This window comes from Hydra vulgaris, chromosome 07, assembly GCF_038396675.1.
Source record: "Hydra vulgaris chromosome 07, alternate assembly HydraT2T_AEP".
Lineage (NCBI taxonomy): Eukaryota > Metazoa > Cnidaria > Hydrozoa > Anthoathecata > Hydridae > Hydra > Hydra vulgaris.
In genome coordinates this window covers 20,731,326-20,755,591 of record NC_088926.1, presented here as the reverse complement: position 1 = coordinate 20,755,591, position 24,266 = coordinate 20,731,326, and the positions used below count along the sequence as shown (strand labels likewise).

Below are 24,266 nucleotides of genomic sequence, written 5' to 3'. Positions count from 1 at the left end.
ATTTGTAATTGTATGAATATATATGTATATATATATTGCATAGAACTTTTATTTAATAGATTTATTATACAATAATAATGTTAGTCAATATAGTCTTGAACAATGTGTTGTTTTCTCTTGTAGCTTACATTCTTATGTTTAGAACAACGACTTATTACATGCTTAAATAAGTGCTTACATACAAGAATTCCTTTTGAAAGTGCAGAATTAATATTCAAAAAGAATTATAATGTATCATGTTTTTAATAATGTCCAGGGGGTAATTATATGTAGCATTCATTACAAAAGCATTTTTGGTAAAAAAATGTAATGTATTTTATAAAAATTGTTTTTTTACATACAAATGTATATTTTTCACATTTTGTAGTAGTTATATCCCAGCAAGTTTCAATATTTGTTGCAAAATTAGCTTCTGCTAAGGTTGCATCTCTTTATCAAGCTCGACACCTTCTTACTCCTGATTCTATTCTCTATCAAATCCAGCCTTGTATGGAATACTGTTGCCATATCTGGAACGGAACTTCTAATGATGCCCTTTCTCTTTTAGGCAAGGTGCAAAAACACATTCTAAACATAGTTGGACCTGCTCTTGCAGCAAACCTCCAACCATTATCACATTGTCATAATGTTGCTTCTCTTTTTCTTTTCTACAAATACTTTAATGGGCACTGCTCTAAAGAGCTAGCTTCTCTTGTGCCATCTACTAAAATTTATTCTCATGTTACTCGTCATTCAATTATGTTTCACCTTTTTTCTGTGACTGTTCCTAAATGCTCAAAAACTCTTATTCGTCTAGTTTTTTTCCTTGGACATTAGTTCTTTGGAATTCGGTTCCTTCATGTTGCTTTCCTAATTCATATAATTTGCAATCCTTTAAGTCATCTGTCAATCGTTATCTTGCTCTACAGTCTTCATCTTTCCCCTTCCAGTAACTTCCAACTCTAATAGTGGTTGCTTGCAGCCTTGTTGGAAGCGAAGATGTTAGAAATAAAAAAATAAATATTCAAATCAAAAACTACATTCTATTGGTGTAAATAATTACATTCTATTGGTGCAAAAAAAAATAATGCATTCTTTAGACTGCTGCTCCAGATTTGAGACTGTTTCATTTTTATGACTTTTTCTGTGAATCATGATCAACTAGAAGGATGTAGGCACATCTTTCTAGTTGATCATTAACAGTACTCATTCAAGTTGCTCTATGTGTATAGTTGATTAAATTTGGTGATGTCTATATTGATAACTGATCTATGACCAAGTATTTTTAATTGGGTTTTTTAATTGGTTTTTTTAATTGGTGATCTAAGCTAAGATATTGCTTAAAATCATTCTTTGATTGAGTATCCTCCCAGGTTTTGATCATTTTTTGGATACAAGATTCTGAAATATAAGGCATTTTCTAAATTAATATTTTTTTGATTTTGTCAAACCAATAGTTCCTCAAGTTAAAATCTCATTTGAAACTAGTTTTTAATCCATTTGCATGTAATTTGAAATATTGAAAAGTTTTTTTTTGATGAATAAGTTTTGATGAATAAGTTGAGGTGACTTATTTTAGTTAACACATTAAAAAAAAAATTTTTGTATCAGTTTATTAATTTATAAAAGATTGATCATAAATCTTTTTTTACTTTTATATTTAATTGAACTTTAGTCATCGCATTATCTCTAACAAATATCTTTTAATTTCCAGAAGTTTAAACTTAAAGTTTTTTTTTTTTTTTTTTTTTTACTTTGTTATTTTTATTAAAAAGCCTTTTAAAACATAGTATGGAAAAAAAATCATAAAAAGGAGTATGTCCAACTTATATGAATTTTGGCCTCTTTTTTTTTTCTTTCGTCCTTAACTCATAATTATGCTCAAGGATGTTAGAAAACTACTTTTTACAACTTAAAAATAATTGTAACCAAATTTAATTAAAAGTTATCTGTCTCGAGATTCAAAAACAGCATCTGTATTTGCAAAATTTAGCGATATAAATAGCCTAACTACTGAGTTTTGTTTCCAAAATACAGGTTTTATCGATGATGAATTTCTATATTTGGTAAGTGAATTAAAAACAATTAAAAACTCTTTTCAATGTTCGAAAGAACAAGCTCTAGCAGTTTATCTCTTTTGGTTAAAGACTGGTCGTGATCAAAATACAATTGCTTGTTATTTTGGTTTATCGTGTCGGTCAAAAGTTCAGAAATATTGCCATCAAATAAGAGCCTCACTTAGTGCTTATTTTGTTGGAAAGAATTTAGGAGCAAAATCACAATCACGAAAAGATTGGTTATTAAATAATACAGATATGATCAAAGATTCGTTTGACTTAAAAGACGAACAGCTAACAATTATATCCGATGGTACTTATTTGTTCTGTGAAAAAAGTTATAATAATACTTTACAACGAAAGCTGTACAATGGGCAAAAAAAAAAAGATATTTAGTTAGGCCTTTTGTAGTATGCACTGTAAATGGTTTTATTATTGATGTTTATGGTCCTTTTGCTGCAACTAATAATGACGCAACTATTAAGTGAAATTTTAAAAACCAAAAGCGATATAAGAGAACTAGTTCAACCCAAAAATTTATTTGTTTTAGAGGTTTTAGAAATATCATTGATGAATTGAAAACTACATATAAAGTGTTTACCAAGATGCCAACTTTTTCTAAAAGTCAATTAACTAGTTTACAAGCTAAACATACTAGGTTTGTTACAAAGTGCAGACGGGTTGTTAAGGCTGTTAATGGCACATTTAAATAATTTTTGGAAAAAATAAGGAATATAATGCTTCCTCATATAATGACTGATGTTAGAATAGCTGCTTTGATTAACTGTTTTCATGTAAAATATATATCCGATAAAAAAGACGGTAAAGGTATTGCAGTTCTGATGAAAAATAAAATAATTTAAAAAATGACTTGGAATCATATATTTTGAATACAAAAAAATAAAAGTAAAAAGCAATTTGAACCAATCGATGCATTAGATTTGAACGATTTCCCAAAGTTCTCTATAGATGATATGTGAAAATACATCACATTTGGTAGCTATCAAATAAAGCAAAGTTACAGTTATTTAGCAGAACATTTAAATAAAAATGGAAAATATATTATTTTGATTAATAAAAATATTAAACAAATTCAAAATTATGATTTGATTTCCGCTGAAATTCAGTCAAGGCATTCCAACGCTACTAAGTATAGATTATTTATTAAATACTTGCCAAATATCGATAGTCCAGAATCAGTATTGTCTTAGCTTGTGGGTGTTTTTCTGGTTTAAGAACATGTGGTTGTTGTAGTCACATTGCTAGCATCCTGTTTTATTTGTGTTGTAGAAAGTATTTGGAAAAACTTCTAAATCCAGGCTCAAGGCTTATGCTTTTTTTTTATGTTGTATTTTGTTAAATAAACATGATTTTAAAATGGATACAGTTTATTTTTCGCTGTGTCAATTATACCGAAGTATTATCATTCAAAATATTTGCCTAATTATTTTTTATTGGCTATTTGGTGCTCATTTTTATTGACACAAAATATCATAAGTGTATTACAAGAGAATAAACAAAATATAAAAGTATATAATCACATAATCGATATACTTTCTTCCATTGAAATTTGTGAATGGGATAGAGTTAAAACTATATGGATTCTTCTTGTTATGAGATTAAAACCAAATGATTCATTAACTTTCAGTACTCTTAATACAGAACGCAATACGTTTTTCCGTTTTTTAATAGATTTTCAGACAAATCAATTTAATTGTTTAACTTGTAACAAAACTATTTGTCCGAATATCATTGAGTATATCTTGAATAAAAACGCAGATAAAGTAACATTTTAGATATTAAGTTAAATGAATTGTGTAAAATCTCCCTTAATGATTCTACTGCAAAGTTTTTATCTCATCCATTTTGTTTATTTATAGAGGTATTTCAAGAAGATGAAGATGAACTGAAATGTTGTTTCAATTTTATATGTTGATGAAACGTTGTTTCATTTTTATATGTTGCACAATATTTAATAATGATAGAAGTCACTATAGATCGATATTTTTATTAAATAGTGAATTTTATTTGGTAGATGATTTAAGCAATTCTATCATCAAAAAATTACCGAAAATGTATAATATAAAAACTATTTTTTTTTTATTTGGCTTAAATATAAAAATTACAACAATTTATCTTGTGTTTAAATTTTTAAAGTTATTTTAATAAACGTAAAAAAAAAAAAAAAATCGTTTTTACTAATTTTTTAACAATATACCAAATTTACCTGATAACTATGACGCCAAGCTGATCGAGCTTAGATTTTTTGACAGGTAATATGTAAGACAATAACTATACGTTGGTGTAAAAATCTAAACACGATCGGCTTAGCGTGAATATGGGCCAAAAGACATTAAAGTAGGACAGACTCCTTTATTTGAAATTCATTAATATTGGTATCAATAATTTTTTTTTTTTTTCATATTAAAATACTAAATTTTTGTGCCTTTTATTTCATATTTTGGTTTTAAAACTAATTTTCTACAAATTTCTTCTTAAAAAGTTGATAACTAGCAGTTTTTGTTTTTATTACATTTAAAAAAATTTAAAAATAAATCTTTTACTAAAACTTTTCTTATTTTAAAACATTAATTTCTTAAAACTTTCAGCGTTTTTTTATTGTTCATTTCACTGAAATTGATGTGGTCTCAAAATAATGTTTTTTAAACCCATCATATATAGTCAAGCGTACAATAAATGAAGATTAAAAGTGCTGTAGAGCAATTCCACGACCGTCACAGCATGACAACCGTCTTTTTTTTTGTCTTTAGCCTTCAATATTTTATTATTAAATAGATATAAAAAATTTTTTTTTTGCTATTTTGTTAGCTCATAACAGGTGCTACAAGAAACAAGAAAAAAAGTTAGGGTGGATATATTAGCCTCTTGTTCATGCGAGAAAATGTAAAACGTCACAGCGTGACCAAAATTTTCTCATTGTTTTTTAGTTTTTAGATCAACATCACAATTCAGCTAATATAGATGAACTGAATTATTAACTTGGCATTAAACAAAAAGTTTAGACATTACTCTTACAAGTTTTATAGCTAAATAACATTTATTTAATTAAATTTCAAACAGGTGCACCTTTAATTAACTTGTGGTAAACGTCACAACGTGACGTCACTGCGTGACCAGACACATTTGGATAATTATAAACCAGGTAAATCGGCTGTTTTTTTTTATGAATTTAAAACTAAGTAGAGAAGGATTAGACAAATATATAATTACATCTTCATAAAAATGGTTCTTACATAGTAATCTTCAGAACACGCCCATACTATATCAGTGTCAAATCGCGTCCATATTATATTGCTGTCATATATACAATGTTTTAAAGTTTTTCGGGGATTTCGTCTGAAGACGTAAGTTGTTTCACTAAATACTTGGCACTTGAATAGGGTCGCATTTCCATTTTCCCATTATTGTTTTGAATTAGGTGCACTGAAAATGTTCCTGGTTTTGCTGGTGCTTTTGTAAATAACTCATCAATTTTAAATTTTTTTATTGTATTTATAACATCTTCCATAGAAACAAAATAGACATTGAAATTAGTCTCATTTTTAACAGCTTCATGAAAAGTTATGGCATCAGTTATTATAAATTTTCTCTGGATTATTTTTTGCGTTGCTATTCTTTTAACGGTCCCACCTATAGCATCTACTGGTGTTTTCCCATGCGAAGCAGCAAAAAAGTTCCAGAATAATTTTAAATCATGCTGTTCTTCCAACCAGGGTATTGCTGATGCAACAAAACGATTTTTAAATTGATTACTTGGCCCGTCTGTCCAAACCTGTAGTATTTTAACACTAGATTCAATATGTTCAGATAATAAATTATGAACAAATACAAGAATAGATTCTTTTGAATGGCTTAAATCATCTGAAACTATGACAGCTGATGAGCATGAGTTTTGGTACCAAAATACAGCAGTAAAAACAGTAACAACAGTAACTTGCTTCTTGTGCCAATGTGCTGACTGCACTTCATCTTGCCACAAAGTTGAAAAATTTTCAGCAAAATCCACTTGAAGAACGGCTGTGTCTGGATTACTTTGAAGTTGGATCTTATGATCACGATATGTCTTTGATTGTTTCTGTTTAACAAAATAATGCTAAAGAAATGAAGGTAAAGATTTTGAAAAGGTGCTGTAAAGATCATCAACTCTTCCCTTTTTTTCAATTTTTTAAATATATTCCTTTCCATTACCTTCTGCAACTTTTTCCCATTGGTACCATGTAATGCATTTATTCTTGTCGATTTCATTCAAGGCAAATAGATTATGAAACTTTGCAGCATCTTTACATGTTGTACACATATTATTATAACAAATGTCTTTTTCACTATCACATACAATGCTAAGAGGAAATTCATGTGAATACAATGGAAAATTCAAATCAAACTTGTGTAAGGCTTCAAGGTTAAGAATTATATTTTAATGCTGTTGACAACAACAAACGTTTCTTGACATTGAACTAGACAAAAGCACAAGTGGTGGGCTTAAACAAGCAAACTTTAATTTTCCGACTGATTCTTCAGGATAATCACTTTTAAAAACAGCATAAGCTTCATTAACATTCATATACAAATGACGCTTTTGCACAGTTTCTTTCTTGTTCTTTAATCTCACCACAATGGTGTCTCTTTTACCGGGTGCTTGACGGGATATATCATCACGCTGATAAAAATCAAGAACCAATTTTACAGTTAAAGCATCTAATGCATTTTTACTAAGTATTTTTTCTGGGCTTGGGATTTCATTCATTTTTGTTAAAAGTTTTTGTACAACTTTAGCCCTCTTTCTGGGTGATTTTGGTAGTGCTGACTCGGCTCTCTTAACAGCTTTTCCAAGAGTGCTTGCAGATTTGTAAGGGGGTGATGTAACAGCTACAGATTTTGATTCTGCTCTTTTTTGTCTGCTCTTTCTCTTTCGCTGCCTTTCTTTTTTCTTGTTCAGCCTCCAAATTAGCGAGTTTTCTTTCTTTTCTTTTTTTTGATTCTTTTTGTTTAACTACTTTTTCGCCAAACTTTTCTAACTGCCTTTCACGATATTTCTTTTGACGCTCAGCATGAGTAAGAGGCATATTAAACCCTTGAAAGATTAAAAAAAAGGCAACACATTAGTTATGGAGATGCACATATTACATCTAAGGCTCAATGGAGTTACATTTATCCCTTAGAGAGGCTCTATGTATCTCAAAAGAGAGCCTCAAGGATAACTGAGCATTCATCCTCCAAATGTTGCCTTTGCAAAACATACCTATAATTTGTAGGTTTTGTAGAAAATGTAAAAGAAAGTAGGCCACTCAATAATCTGGGTCCTTAAAGTTGATAAAAACTAAATTGTGGTCTCAGTTTAGCAGTTTTAAATTTTGTTTTAAATGTTGTTAAAAAATTGTCACGCCGTGACGTCACGGCGTGACAGATAAAGATTCTAAAAATAACTTGAGCTAATTATTTTTTTAAACATGTTAGTATTTTTTTAGATGTACTAGATTGAGTTCTCATTGCGCTGGATTTTTTAAACCCTAAGTTTTACTGGTAGTCTTAGAAATAAAACTATTGGTACCCTAATTGTCACAGCGTGACATGTCACAGCGTGACAATAGTGGTAATAGCATTTGATTAAAACAAATGGTATTCTGAATTCGTCTGGCAATAAGTATATTTTTATCATAAGTAGGAATGATTAGTGCAGCTAAAAGCTTGATTGTAATGAGCAAGACAGTTTTTGAATTTTTTATAGGTTCAATTGAAGTTTGGCAATTAAAAATTAAATTATTGCAAAAACACCTACTTTTACCTTCTGTTTCAGCCCATATTATTTTTTATAATAGCGGCATACCATAGTAAGCTATATATTTTCTGAAAGAGAAGAAGTAGAGCTTTCTACTGATATATAGTATTATCTATATTGGGTTGGTTTAATTTTATCATTTTTTGTGAGACGGTCGTGGAATTGCTCTGTAATGCATTCGGGTAATTTCATTTAGAGTAAACCGTCTCTTACATGATACACACACACATACACACACACGCATATATATATATATATATATATATATATATATATATATATATATATATATATATATATATATATATATATATATATATATATATATATATATATATATATATATACAGTCGTCCCCCGGTTAACGAACTTAATTCGGAGTCCGAACTAGTTCGTTATCCGAAAAGTTCGTTAACCGAAACGCGTTTTCCCATAGGCCGCCATTAAAAAATTTTTAATTGGTGGATTTTGCCGAAATAATGGGGGAAAAAATTCAAAAAATTGTCCAACTTGATAAATAAAATAGGCAAAGGTGAAATGATTGAAACCTGAGATTTATGCACTTTTAAAAATTGAAACAAATTGAAATTGTGCATGAAAATTGCTTGTCAAAGTTTTAGAAAAAACTAAAAATTGAACATGAACATTGCTTATCAAAAAATGGTTGATTTATTCACACCAAACTCCTTAGCCAGGTCACTTTGCTTTTCACCTTTTTGCACTCTTTGAATGATTGTCTTTTTCTCTTCAAGAGTGAAAACTTTTCTGCTTTTTTTCGCAGGGTTCGACATTTTGAAAAATCGCAAAATCGAAAAAATCGCAAGTGGGAAAAAAACCTAGAAAAAAGCACAAAAATGCATGAAAAATATTAGTGAAACAAGAAAAGAAAAAAATGAAACAACAAAAGCACACCCAGCACAACCATTCACCTCCCAGGCTTCCATGACACTCACAAAACTGAGGGGGAAATGCTGGACGGCGCGCCCGACCTTCACGCGCGTGTGCACGCCATTTGGCGGTCCCGGTTCGTTAACCGAGTTCCGGTTCGTTAACCGGGGGAGGATTTTGGGCAAACTTTCGGTTCGTTAACCGAAAGTTCGCTAACAGGGGGGTTCGTTAACCGGGGGACGACTGTATATATATATATATGTATATATGTATATATGTATATATAAATGTATATATATATATATATATGTATATATGTATATATAAATGTATATATATATATATGTATATATGTATATATAAATGTATATATGTATATATATATATATATATATATATATATATATATATATATATATATATATATATGCATATATATATATATATACATACATACATACATATATATATTACAGGTATTACTACTATCCTTACGATTGTTACAATGAGTAATAGTATTCGATCAACAGCTCCCAGTGCCAACACTATACGCAGTCTTGATTACTACATGATGATTTGCATGTTATTTGTATTCGGAGCACTTGTAGAATTTGCAATAGTGGGTATTACAGATCCAAAAATGTCTCCTCCCTGGTTAAAACAGGTTTGCAAATAGATATTTTCATACTTAATATAAAACTAATGCATGTTTACGCATGGTATCCTGCGTATAGTGATAAAACTTTATAGATATTTTTAAATAATATATATTTATTTCAGAAACGCGAACTTGAGAAGAATTCAAAACATCATCTTTTATCTTCGGGGCGCAAAGGAATTGCCTTAGGGCCGTTTTTATTTTTTACCGATCATACACACTTTATCGACGACTGCTCCAAAGTTGCGTTTCCTTCTATGTTTTTGTTTCTAAACGCCGTTTATTTTGTTTACCACAATATTCACCCTCAAACTGTTAACATTTAAAAAACTATTTTAAACCTATTTATTGGTATTTAGAAAGTTGTTTTTAAAGCATGTAAATATAGGTATTAAAAATACAAAAAATTTCTAAAAGTTCGTTTGTTATATATATATATATATATATATATATATATATATATATATATATATATATATATATATATATATATATATATATATATATATATATATATATATATATATATATATATATATATATATATATATATATATATATATATATATATATATATATATATGTTCTAGCAAGTACAAACTTTTTATATTTATGTTCTGACAAAACAGTACAAACATTCAATTCGAGGTTTTGGCCTATTTTAATGCAAGAACTTTTTTGTTGCATATTTGTTTGTTTTATCGAAATGGCTGTTTTGTTCTTCCGATTATTTTCGGTTGTTTATTCTTGTTAACGATTTTTTAGTTTAATTTAATGGATCGTATTTTTATAGAGATTCAACTTGTATTAATAAATACTGTGTAATAATCATTTTCTCTGTATTTTTTAAAGTGTTAGAAAAGGTTTTCTTGGAATAAAGAAAACAACATGGCTTTAAAAAAAAATGTTCAATGAACAGGCTAATATCTAGTTTTAAAGCTTACGATATACTTTAGAAGGTTTTGATCTTATTGATTATTAGAAGTTTTTTTTTAAGGGCTTATTTAAGTTATTTAACTAATTCACAAAGTTTTCTTCCGCTGACGGAACATCATCTATCTTTTTAATTCAAACATAATGCGGGGGCATAACAGCCCCCGCAGTGTTCTAATTAATTTAGATTAATGAAAATAAAAACGGTGTGTTTTTTTAATATTTGAATAATTACATTATTAAGCTTTGAATTGCTACAATTAAGAACAAAATAAAATATTTTTCGAAAATGTCAATAAAAATTGCTCTTAGGTGAAAAATGGTTGTGCCCCACTGTGAGGCAAAACCACCCTTTATTGAAATTGTTGCGATTCATACTTCGCAGGAAAAATTTTCGTTATAAGTGTCAGAATTCTTATATTGTTAAACGTTTGCGTATTGTGCAATCATTTTTTTTTCCTATAATATTGGCAACTGTTTGAGCATTTCTTCTAAATATTTTTAGAGCCATGTCCAGTTCAACCTTATATGGTGAAATAGTGAGTATAGTTTTCCTTACGGTATTTTTTTTTCGAGGTTGCCGAGTTTTTCAATTCGGAATACTCAAGTTTCTTATCAGTAAAGCAATTGCGAAATAAGCGATAGGTATGAAGTGCAAAGGTTATTGTTCAGAGTCAGAGATCTTGCAGTGAAAGAGTTTGTGCTTGAGAATCAAGATTTAGAGTTGCAGAATATCAGGAAATGACCTGTTGGTTGTTTCTGAAACATCCAATTATCATAAACTTAAGGTTTAAGCGGACTGATTCTCCTCTCTCTGAAACCAATTAAAGCCGTCATCATGTTTTAAGATGAACGCACTCATAATTAACGATTGTAATTATTGTCATAATTTATCATTATTAAACTTAAAGTTAAATAAAATATCAAAAGATGCAACAGCGTGAAAGCGGTTGTGTCACATGTGTGACTAGGAATTTCTCCCCCAGATAACAACTTTTTGAAAAAAAAAACAGTTTAATTGCTTGTTTGTTTGACTATATTGATATTACAAATGGTTTTCTCTTAAATGAAATAATGCTGATAAAAACTAAGTATAATACCAAAATTAAATACCGCTTAATCCATGGAAAAAATTCCTGGAAAAGTATGAAGTAAATATGATATTTTTATTAAAATAAACAATATTAAGCATAACTTCTTCTTAAATGCAACAAGCACTTTTGCTGGAAGCGCAAATGCTGGATCCGTTCCTGCTAGAAAATTGTTTATTACTATTACGGAACGCTCACAATTTATATTCAACCTTTGTTCTGACCTATCGTCCTGCCATTAATTGAAATCAACGGTAACTTCGAACAAAAAACACACGATTCTGCAAAATACTCAGTTCTGTCCAGAACTTCGTCCGATAACAACTTGATAAATTCAGTAGTTTCCGACAAGCTGATGCAAAACTAGGGTTCGGACTGTTGTAACTGTAATTGTAAAAATTAAATACAATAACATATTACAATACAATAATATAGTATTGTAATACCAAAGGTGCAATTAAAACATTATTTATTGTTATTAAAAACAGTTACAATAACTATTGTAACTGTTTTTAATAACAATAAGTAATGCTGTGATAAAAAACAGTTACAATAACTATTGTATTTTTTTTCTTCTTAAAATACATTGAAGTTCTAAAACTATTGTGTTGTATTGCTGTGATGTAAAACAATTACAATAATTTTTGTATTGTATTGCTGGAATGAAAAACAATTACAATAACTATTGTGGTGTATTGTATTACTATTTCAAAGACCAATAGCTATTGTATTTTAAAGTATTTATATTCTTTTTCGCGCATTTATTATTATTTAGGCACTAGAAAATTCAGAGTTGCCCGTGCGCTCGTTTTTAGCAGTCATTTAGATATTTAAATTTTATTTATTTTGAGAAGTGAAGTGAAGCCAGGAAAGCCAAAGAAGTATATATATTACATATACTTAAAAATATTTAGTTCAGGGGCGCTCGTAGCACCCGTTTCTAGCAACCATTTAGATATATAAATTTTATTTATTTTGAGTTCAATAATATAACTGTTTAAAGAATAATTTATTTAGAATTAACATTAATATTATTTATTCAAAATCATTCAAATATACAATTTATCATATGCTTATAATTAAATAATTATTTACTTTGTGAAGTGAAATTTTTGATTTTTTTAAAATTTTGTCTAAATTGATATTGAAATGTTTCAACGGATGATGACGTCTAAACTAATTGATTAAGTACATAAAGCCTGTGAAAATAATTTTTTTTTCAATATAATTAACCGCTAATGAGTAATCAATGACAGCGTTATGAAATCAGGGAACCATTGACCTGCGTAATTATCGATTAGATTGTCTAAAAATGTGAACTACTTTTGTTTTGCAAAATAATTTTCTACATTTTCAGATTACTCATCACCTATCAGACCGTACCAGTTAATTTTGTAGGGGGTCTTTTTTGAAAATTAAGGCAATTTAAAATACCAAATAAATATTTTTCTTGATTTATGTAACAAAGCTCTTGTATAACTTTGCAACTAGATCCAAAAGTCAAGTTACTTTATGAAACACATACAGCCATAAAAGCCTCAGGGAAACAAAAGTTATATTAGAGTAAAAGTTAGTTGAGTAAGTTTCGAAATAACTGGATAGGTGCCTAATGTAAAAGCAAATAACTAAGTGAACTAAATAAATAACTATCTAGAGCCGTCCCAAAGAGATTTTAAAGGGAGGGGGGTGTCTTTTTTTTGCCGACTAAAGCCAAAAAAGTTTTTTTTGCCCACTAGCTTATCTTAAAAAAAAAATAAGATCCTCGTTTTCTGACATTTGCCGACTGCCAACTATAAATCCAATTTTGCCGACTCCAGTGTCCAATTTGCCAACTAATAAAATTCGTAGGGGGGCTAGACACCCCCTAAGCCCCTTCTTCCCTTGGGACGGCCCTGTGTCAATCCCCAGCAGTAAAAGAAGTACAATTAAGATCAAACTCACTTTTATAGAGCTATATAAGGTTTGCAACGAGGACAAGTGATATTCAGTAAATAAATTAAAAATAGAATCATTAATTATATATTAGTTTTACTCTATTTCAAGATCACATATCTCGGAGCGTGTCAAAATATTTATTAAATTTTGACATTACAATAATTTTTTTATTACAATAATAATAAATGGTTATTGTATTATAAAGATGAATTACAATACAATAATTATTTTTATTGTAGTGGATCATTTCAATACCTTTTTTTTCAGATATTGTTATTGTATTGTGAAGATGAATTGCAATACAATATTTATTGTTATTGTATTATAGTATTAAAACAATTGGAAATCACAAGTATTGTTATTATTTCTTAAATGTTAATACAATAACAATAGTTGTTTCTGCTACCGTAAACCGGGGTAACTTTGTACCAATTTTGATAAAGAAGATAACTTTTTGAAAAAAAGGAATATTTTTCCAAAACTATTTTGATGCTAAAAGTTGTGCATTACTAATATCATTTAATTAGTAAAATGGCGTATTCATTGTATTCATCAAATCCAAGATTTTATGGAAATAATGAGGTGGTCAATGTTACCCGGCAATGGGGTAACTTTGTCATAGTGAATTTTTTTTTTGGACCAGATGTAAATTAAGTGTTATTAATCACATTTAATGTAATTTAAACTTACATTTAGTATTTATTTCAGAAATGGGTACCTAAAATATGTCAAGAAATTAAAGAAGGAACAATAAAAATAAATATAAACAGTATTAAAGAAACATATTAGCTAAAATAATTTGATTTATTTTTTTTTATTTTTTATTAAATGTCAGAAAAAGCAGAAAATAAGAGAGTACTAAAGAATAAACAAACAATTTGTAACATAAACTCTGTTTAAAAAAAAAAATTAGGCATCTCTTTAGTAATCTATCATAAATTCAGTAGTGACTGATTCACCTTCAGATGGTGTTTCTGTTTCACTATGGTATTCTACAGAAATAGATTGTCCTGGTTCAATTTTAAGTCTTTTTTTGGATATATTATTTTTATTTTTACTTTGTGTAACATCTTTTTTATCACCACTGTCATTTTTTTTCTCATTTAATGTCTAAAAGACCTTGGTCTAAAGCTTTACGAGAACTCAAGACGTTTTCACTTGGTAACTTGATATACACTGGATTAGGATTAAATGGCACCAAACCACAAGTTCTAAATCAACTTATTAAATTTTTTCTTGAACATTCATTAATGGATGTCATTAAATCATTCAGGAACTTAGAGAAATCTTCTTTTGGTAACGTTACAAATTTTTTATCACAAGAAGTAAGTTTCCAAACTAGAAGTATACTTCTCCATGCTTTCTTTAATGGTGCAAAGAATGCAATATCAGGAGGTTAAAGCATATGGGTTGAATTGGGCAGAAGGCATATGAATCTAGGCAAAAGAATTTCTCCGACACCATTTCCACAAAACATTATAGAGAAACAAACCTTACTGCAATTCATTATTCTCTCAGGGTACTTAGTTCCACATTTCATAACAACATTTTTATTTCCAGGGTCATCACGCAAATTTGTTTCATCATAATTTCAAATGTTATAAGGTGGAATTCTTTCAAGCTCAAGTCTAATATTGTCAAAATAAATTTTTAGTTGTTCTTTGTTTATAGCTGCATGTTTTCTTATAATATTTGATGCAATTCTATGGGTTAACTGTGAACATTTCATAAAACTTGAGACCCAATCATCACCATTGTTTTTAAATATTTTTACAGTACAATTTTGCAATTTTAAATAACCAGCAAATAACATTTTAACATCAAGTTTATTTAATGGAAATCTCCAATCACACATAACCTTGATTCTAGATGAAAATAACTGCTCCTTATCATAAGTAAATATGGCTGGTGCACCAATGCATTTTTTATGCGTTGACTTCATTTTATTATGTATAGTGCTTCCTGGTATACTAAACCTTTTTGAGGCTTGATGAATAGACATACGTTCATTAATTGCACCCATACACTCTTTCAAAAGAACTGGTATTAGAACAAGTGTTTATGCACATTTTCCAACACTATGCTTGTTATATTTACGAGGGATTAAGCTTTAAACAAAAGTAACTATAAACAACACAAGCAAACTGCAACGTAGTAATTTATTAAACTATTATATAATTTTATTAAATTGCAACTAAATTTAAAAATAAGAGTCTATAAATTTTAATTTTGTAATAAAGTTAATACAATTATGATTTAGCAACAACAACAACAAATAGTTTAACAAGAAAATATACTTTTTTTAAAATCCTAAAATACATTCATGCTAAAAACTGTTTTTCAAAATAAATTGTTCAGATAACATGCTTCAAAAAAATACTCTAGTAATAATAAATAACGATCAAACTTCTTTAAAATGAATATTATTTACATGGCCAAAGTTACCCCAAAAGAGTATAAACCTACGGGGTAACTTTGACCACCCTTTAAAAAAACCAGAATGTTGTTACTTGAGCCAAAAACTTTTCACTTAATTTTATCTGAACCTTTGTCTTTAAAACAGAAGTAAAACTGAGTTGTTTGCTATCATTTTTATCTTCGCCCAGACAACATTCTGTTTTACAGTTTTTGATTGTGTTTTACAAAGATGTAGTTTTCATTCTTTTTTACTTATAGTAAAGAGCATTTGCAACAAACTTCATATCAAAATTTAAGCAAGAAAGATTGCATTTACAAATAAAACAAAAATAGTAAAACGTTACTTAACTGTTAAAAAGTTATAGATGTTTAATTAAAATTTTTAAAAATGGCCAAAGTTACCCCGCTGGCCAAAGTTACCCCGGTTTACGGTATTGTTTTCATTACAATTACAGCAGTCCGAACTCTATGGAAAACTGACTGAAACATTGTTTGCAGAAAGCCTATTGATTGCTAAATAAAAGAAGGTACTTAGTAATGGGAAAAATCTCATCAAGTCAGCCACTCCTATAAAGACTTAAATTTATGGCCTTCTTGAAATACACGCCTTGACAAAGCGCCGAAATTTTTTTTGACTGGAGGCCGAGCGAAGCGCTTATAAGTAAAGTGGATGCGGACAAGGAGAGCAAAAAACTATAATAATAACAATATATAAGAGCTTAAAAATAAAACTACAATAAAGTTAATAAACTATGATATAATTTTTTTATAATATAATAAAATTTAAATGAAAACTCATTTTCATGACAGTTTTAAAACCTTTTGCCTAGACTCCTTAGAGCATCTTGAAGATTTTATTATTGCTAGTATTTTTAGAAATATAATTGCTAAAGTGCGGCAATATCGGTTATAAATACCAAATTAAAACTTGTTTGATACAGATAAGAATTGCTTCATCAAAAATGTTCGACAAAATTCATCTGATAGCGGCTCAAATAAAACCAAACAAAATATGTACCATTGAACCATATTATCAAAGGGAATAACAAGACCTCCTTTCTTCAAGTCATCAATATATATAATTGAAAGTAATGATTCTGCTTGAACTTTATCCTTGAGTTCTGGTAAGTTATCAAAAATTTCGCACTCCTGCTCATTTAAACTTTGAAAACAGTTTTTAAAGAAATGACCAGTGTTACAATCATCAAAACAATCCATTTCTAACTGTAAAGAAAGTTTTGCATGTTGGATTCTAACTTTTTCTATGACAGATTGAGCAGTAATAAAATAGGTTCCTCCAGAACCCTGGCGAAGCTTGCTAAAAGTTTTCTCTAATGGATTAGATGTGTAGCACCCCAGGATAACATAATCATTTCCACAATCCAAAAGATATCTTGCAATATTGACTAACCCCCTACACACATGAGAAATACAGTCAGAGGTATCTTTTGTAAGCTGCTTAATACGTTTTGCGCCTGATTCTTTCATTTTTACAACCGCATCTGCCACATCTAATAAGAATAGCAGGCTTTTATCTGTGTGTGATCTTGTAACTGCATGGTACTCATCTTTATAACAAATATCTGCTCCAACACTTTTCACATTACAAATTTTCCAAAACTTCACAAATATAGAAATAAATTTGATGGTGACAATAACTCCATCTTTTTTTTAATGGATGGATGATTTTTAAGTGAAGCAATCGTTTCATTACAGAAAACTCGTTAACAAGTGTCAACTTTCTGTTGCTCAATTAATTTTGGAAAGATGGAAATTTTATTTAATTTGCTAAGTTTTAGAAGATTAGCAGATTCCGACTCATAAAGATTTACTACATGTTTGCTACATGTTTGTTACCTTCAAACTCCATTTTGCTTCATGTTTGCTACCTTCAAACTCAAAAACTAATTCTCCGCTTTTTTCAGTTAACCAATTATTAAGAACACACTTCATGACATAAACATAATCAAACAACAAAAATGTGTTTTTAATATCTTCGCACCAAGGCTTTTCTTTAATTTTATTCATCATTTTAAAAAACTTTTGATTTAATCTATTTCCATCCGTAATAATTGACAACAGTTTTGCATTGGGTTGATTGTTAATTGTTTCAATAATTGGTTTGCATTGTTTAAAAAGAAAATCAGAACCTAAATGACTAATTGGAATCATTTTTACTAAAAACTCTGGTCCACCAAATAAACATTTTATCATTATAGCGAACATGGTTTCGGCAAGGACACCGGGTTGATCAGCAGAATTTCCAAATAATACACCTGCATAATAAGTTAATGTGGATTTAACATAAACTTCATCAACCAGCAATATAGATTTACGTTGTGTATTTTCAATACTCATCATAACATTTTTCAAAAATTCCAGACTATCTTATGATCCAACTTTTGAAGTGATTCTTTTCAAATTTCTAATACTGAATAATTTATAATCATTAGAAATTTGGCTGTACAGAGACCTGGATATAGCAAAATATGAAAGGAGAGTAAGTAAATTCACCAACTTTCTTTTGAGACATACAGCCAATATGTTCGAGTAATACATTTTTTTAATGGAAAACTTATTTTTTTTTTTTAAGTAACGTATGATTTCATCAAAAACTGACCAATACTTACATCATGATGATGTTGACATTAAAATGGGAATACTGCAAGATGACCCAAGATGAAACGAAGTTAATGTTAAATCTATATACTACAATAACTAAAAACTTTGGAATACCACATATCAAATCAAATCAATATATTTTCACTTTAATAATAGCTGTATATATATACAATCATGCGGGAAGTTTACAAACAGTTATAAAATGATGATGTGTAAAGACCTATGATGGTATAAATTATAGCATAATAATAATATTGATAATAATAATAAATAATAATAGTAATAAATAGTAATAATAATATTAAATACAGTAATATAAAAAAGTATAATCTATATATATATTTTACTATATATATATATATATATATATATATATATATATATATATATATATATATATATATATATATATATATATATATATATATATATATATATATATTGATATATGTATGTATTTTACTATATATTTATCTATATATATACTAGTGATTATCATTAATAATAATGCAAAATAAAAAATATAAAAATCATAATAATATCAATAACAAAAAATATAACAGGTAAAAAGAAGGAAAGAAAATGGAGAGAAGTTTAACGAATTGGTAAGAAGAGTCAAAGAACGAAAAGAATTTTTTTTTTTTTATTTTTTTTAAGCATAGTATTTTATAAGGAAAAAGAAATATTGAATATGCATTTAATTAAAATAAAAAGAATTAAAAAAAAATTGTTATGGAGAATTAAGCGGGACGATTGCATAGAAAATAGTTTATTGTTTATTTATTACATGTTACATGGTTTTGTAACAATGTTACTATTATCACTAAACATACAAACTCTTTTGACTGAATGAACATCATTACTGTCATTTATGTTGTATACAATAAGATCATTACTACGCAAGAGTTTCTCTTTTATGCTATCAAATCGAAAAAAATCATGTTCTCTTAAATTATCTGGTTCATCTGATGACTGGACGATGACAATTTTGTTGTTCTGGGTTTAGAAAAAAGTAAACTAAGACAGCTTGCTGGTATGTTTGAAAAAAAAAACAGTTGGTGGTTCTGTTGGATGTTCTTTTACACGATAAAATATAAAAGATTTGCAATCTATAGGCCAATGAAGTCGGCATACCACAGTGTACTTATTTGCAATCAGATATTTTCTTGGGATAGGACTTTTATCCACTTCTTTTTCGTATTCATCACAAGGAAATCGATAAGCGGACACCTTTTTAGTTGATGACGGATAACCACTATTACAGAATGGAACACAACATTTTCGAGGCATAATTGATAACCTTTTGTAAGTTAAATATGTTGCACTTTGCAAAAAGATTAACTTTAAACAACCATTTTTTCGTTGCAGATACACAGTCGCTAAAAATTTGTGTTTAGACCAATCGCTGTTGATTATAACCATTGCAAAACAAAAATGTTTCATTCCATGTAAAAATATCCATATAAAATCGGCCTCCAGTCGAAAGATATTTTATCGCGATGGCAAGTATTTGTATGGTATGGTCTGTATTTCTAGAAGGCCATGCACAAAGTATGGCCTGTATTTCTAGAAGGCCATGTCCAAATTGTGTTGGGGATTGCGAGATGATCGTGTGACCGTGAGATCGTGAGATAATTGTGAGAAAAAGCTGAACGCAATTGTCCAACTGATATAAATCCAACTTTCTTTTCTTTTTTAAACTTCAGATTTGTGATGATAATTAATGGTTATTTATGGGCCTGAACATTCCAAACAGTCGGAAAGCCACTTTTGTCCCTGAACACAAAGGGTGATTAGGGTAAATATTTTCTTTATTGAAAAATTGGGCGTTAATTTTAACTGCTCAATTTAAAAAAACCTTTACAATTAGATTAAAACCAGCATTAGTGAGACTTTTGTTTACATTTGTGAGACTATTATTTTTATTTGCGAGAATTTAAATTGCATTTGCGAGACCTAACTTTACATTTGCAAGACTTTTAAATCAAAGTAAACCTTTTTATGATCAAAATAGGCCTTAATGTAAGCAATAGTTTTCAAACATGTCTATGTTATATATTGAGCTGTCAAAAGAAAAAAAGAAAATATTAATTTTTTATTTAAAAGGTGCACTTAAGGTATCTCTATATAGGGTACTCTCAAACCTGAATAGGTTATATTCATGTAATAGTTAAAAATTATCAGACAATTTAGGTAGCGATTGGGTTAAAATTAGAATAAATTGTCCGCACTTTATTCCTGCATTTTACGTGTTGAAAATTTTCGCAATTTACCCTAACAATAACGTATTGTGATATAGGTAACTCATATACTGATATAATTGAAGCACTTATGCTATATTTGACATGACTTATTTGCGTGGCAACTTTAACACAATCTTTCAGCACATTAAAATGAGTTAAAACACATTTAAGGGCATCGATGGCGCAAGGTTGTTTGACCGTGCTAAGCCTAATAGTCATTTAAACAGAATCTGCATCACGATTAAATTAAAAAAGAGTTTTTGACCAATATGCAGCTATGAAAGCATAAAAAAAAAAAAGAAAAAAAAAAGATACTTTTATATGATTACATACATATTTTTATATATACATATATATGATTACATACATATTTTTAGACATACATACTGTAACATATTGGTTTCAATGTCACTAAATAAAAATTGTATTTGAGAAAAAGGTTTTAGCTTTCATAAAAAAATTTTTTCTTCAGAAAAAGGAGGAGGAGGAGGGGGAGGGCAGAGGAGAAATTAAGGGACCCGAATTAAAGTTTTGTGTGAAGGAGGGGGCTTTTTTTTTATCACTATGCTGCTGTTTACAATATGATAGATGCTACATAGATATGATATATGGATGATGTAAAAGCCAAGTGAGCTAACCCTTCAATTTTCGGTTTTTATTATTATTGTGTTTCTGCATTAATAAGACAATGTTTTATTTATAACCCATCAACAACAGAATCTATGTTATTGATGGGTTAGTCCACTTGTAATTATAAATAAAACGTAGCATTAATGCAAAAACACGATTATAATAAAAAAAGAAAATTGAAGGGTTAGTCCACTTGACCTTTACACCATCCATATAATTGATAGGTTATGATAAATAGATAAGCTCTAATAGACAAATAAACTGTTTTATTAAATAAAACTTTATTTTAATTCAAATTTTAATCAACTTGTCTTTTTTTCCTATTATCAAAGATCAAAGCTCATCCATTTAACAGCCAAAATAAAATTAAATACTTTGATTTTTAACGCATACCCATCCGAGATATTTTAAATTCTAAGAAAATGATACTTAAAAGCAGAGCCGTGGCTAGACCTACCCCACAACCCCCAGAAATTGATATTTGGTAAGCGTGGTGAACGGACGTGTTTATTTTTAATCGTTAAATTATGGCTAATAAAATTAAAATAACGCTTTTCAAAGAAACTATGGTACACATGAAAACACAATAATAAAAATATTTAACGACAAAATTGATAAACTTAAAATCAAAATATTGAGAATGCAAGAAGAGAATAAATATTTAAAAAATGAAGTATGTGATCTGAAAAAATCTGTTGAATTTGTCAGTGATAAATATGAAAACTTATTACCGGAAATATCAACTACTAAAAAGACATCAACTCATCAACTGATCGAAAACAGTTCAAAAATAAAAAATGAAAACGTTATTCAAGATATAATGGTTGAACTTGAAGATAGAAGTCGCAGAAATAACTTTTAGAATTTAAGAATTAATGGATTAGAAGAAAATGAAAATTAAACCTGGGACGACGCTGAAACTAAGGTAAAAGACTTTTCTATATCTAAACTAAGAGTATTTGATAATATTGAAATCGAGAGAACTCATAGGGTTGGAGGAAAAGATTTGGATGAAAAAATTAAAAAAAACAGAACTATCGTAGTAAAATTTTTAAACTATAAAGACAAAAGTGCGATTTTGGAAAAGTTTGTTATGGCGAAACTCTGGAATGAAAAATTGTTTGTCAACGAGGATTTCAGTGCACGTACAATGGAAATAAGACGAAAGTTATTTACAGAAGCAAAAGAGCTACAAGGCAAAGGAAACTATGCTAAAGTCGTTTACAATAAACTAATCACACGCGATTTTTAAGCTTATTTTCTTTTTATTATTTTCACTTTTTTTAACTGTTAAAATCTGAAATTGGATTCAAACCAAAATAATTAATTTTGAACCAAGTTCATTTAACTTTTTTCAAACTAATGATTTTATACTTGATAGTGATTCCGATCCTGACTTATGTTATTTTAGCGAAGCAGGTGCTCTTCAAAACTGCTCATACTTTTATTTAAATGAAATGAACCATTTTCTCCAGCGGGGTTTTTTAATGTTATTTATTTTAATATCAGAAGCTTAAAAAAAATTTCGAAAATTTTTATGTTAACTTAAAAGAAACATTACATATTTTTAGCATTATATGCATCACAGAGACTTGGTGTAGCTCTGAAGATGTAAAAGGTTCAAATCTCCACCTTACAGGTTTTGATATAATTTCTATAGCGCGTAAAACTTAAAAACAAGGTGGTGGTGCTCTTTTTTACATTAATGAATCCTTGCAGTTCATTAATAGGCCTGATTTAACTGTTTTTGATGGCGATAAAGAAGTTTTGACTATTGAAATTATAACCCAAAAATCTAAAAATATATTTTTAAGTTGTTGTTATCGCCCACCATCTGGCATAATAGAAAACTTTAATGAATTTCTGCAAAATGATATAATTAAAAAAGGTATAAATGAAAAGAAATTCAACTACATAATTGGTGATTTTAATCTAAGTTGCTACGATTACCACGCTAACAACAACATTAAAAAATTTTATAATGATATTTTTGAAAATGGAGCAATACCGTTAATAAACAAACCTACTAGAATTACATCATCATCCGCCTCATTATTAGACAATATAATAAATTTGTTTTTAACTTATCTATAAAAAAAAAAGCATAATTAAAAGTGACGTCTCAGATCACTGTCTAATTTTTTTTTCTATGAACGTAGAAAACTTAAAACTTCTCCATCAAAATAAACTTCTTATTTAACGAGTTTTTACAGAAACAAATTGTGTCGCATTGAAGTAACAATTATCTTTACTTCATTGGAATCACATTAATGATTCTGATGACGCTAATTAAGTCTATAATTCGTTTTTAAAAACATTTTTTGAAGTAAATGATATTAATTTTCCGAAATATAAAATATTAAAAAAAAAAAGAACGATATAACGTCGCCATGGATTACGAAAGATTTCAAAAAATGTTCTAAAATCAAGCAAAAATTGTATATCAAATATTTAAAAACAAAATCATTCGAAAATAAAACAATTTACAAGACTTATGTTAAAAAATTTGAAGTCCAAAGAAAAATGTTAAAAAAAGTTATTACATAAATTTGTTAGAAAAAACATAAACAAAATTCAAAACACCCATGGGAACTTTTAAGAGAAATTACAGGCAGTAAGAAATCTAAAACAGACTGTTTACCAAATGCCATCAAAATTAATGATGAAATTTTTTATGATCCGAGAGCTGATAAAATGAACACATTTTTTATTTCAGTTGGAAAAAATTTAGCCTAAAATATTCAAACCGAAACAAAAAAAATTAATAATTTTAATTTTCCTTTAGTGTCTTGTCTACAGCGGTGGCCAAAAATTAAAGACCACTCATTTTTTATTCAAAATTTATTTTTAACCTTAGTATAATTTTATTTTGGAAAAAGGTATCAAAAAATAAAAAACATTTTTAGAAAGAACTTTTATTGTATTTTATATTTATTATAAAGAAATTATAATTTTTTTACAAAATAATGTTAAAAAATTAAAAAACTGACTAGTAAAAAATATAAATGGGAAAAA

The 24,266-nt window shown here is 28.4% G+C and overlaps 1 protein-coding gene across 2 annotated transcripts in view; it reads left to right on the top strand.

The window, feature by feature from the left end:
- LOC100211662 (glycine receptor subunit alpha-2) overlaps window positions 1-9,795 on the top strand; it is a 60,814-nt gene extending 51,019 nt beyond the window's left edge. For both annotated transcript variants that reach the window (XM_065801330.1, XM_065801331.1), the window contains 2 exons: window positions 9,198-9,385; window positions 9,502-9,795. In XM_065801330.1, the coding sequence (XP_065657402.1) occupies window positions 9,198-9,385; window positions 9,502-9,705 (392 nt within the window). In that variant the 3' untranslated portion in view covers window positions 9,706-9,795. The remainder of the gene's footprint in view (window positions 1-9,197; window positions 9,386-9,501) is intronic.
- The last annotated feature ends 14,471 nt before the right edge of the window (window positions 9,796-24,266 follow it).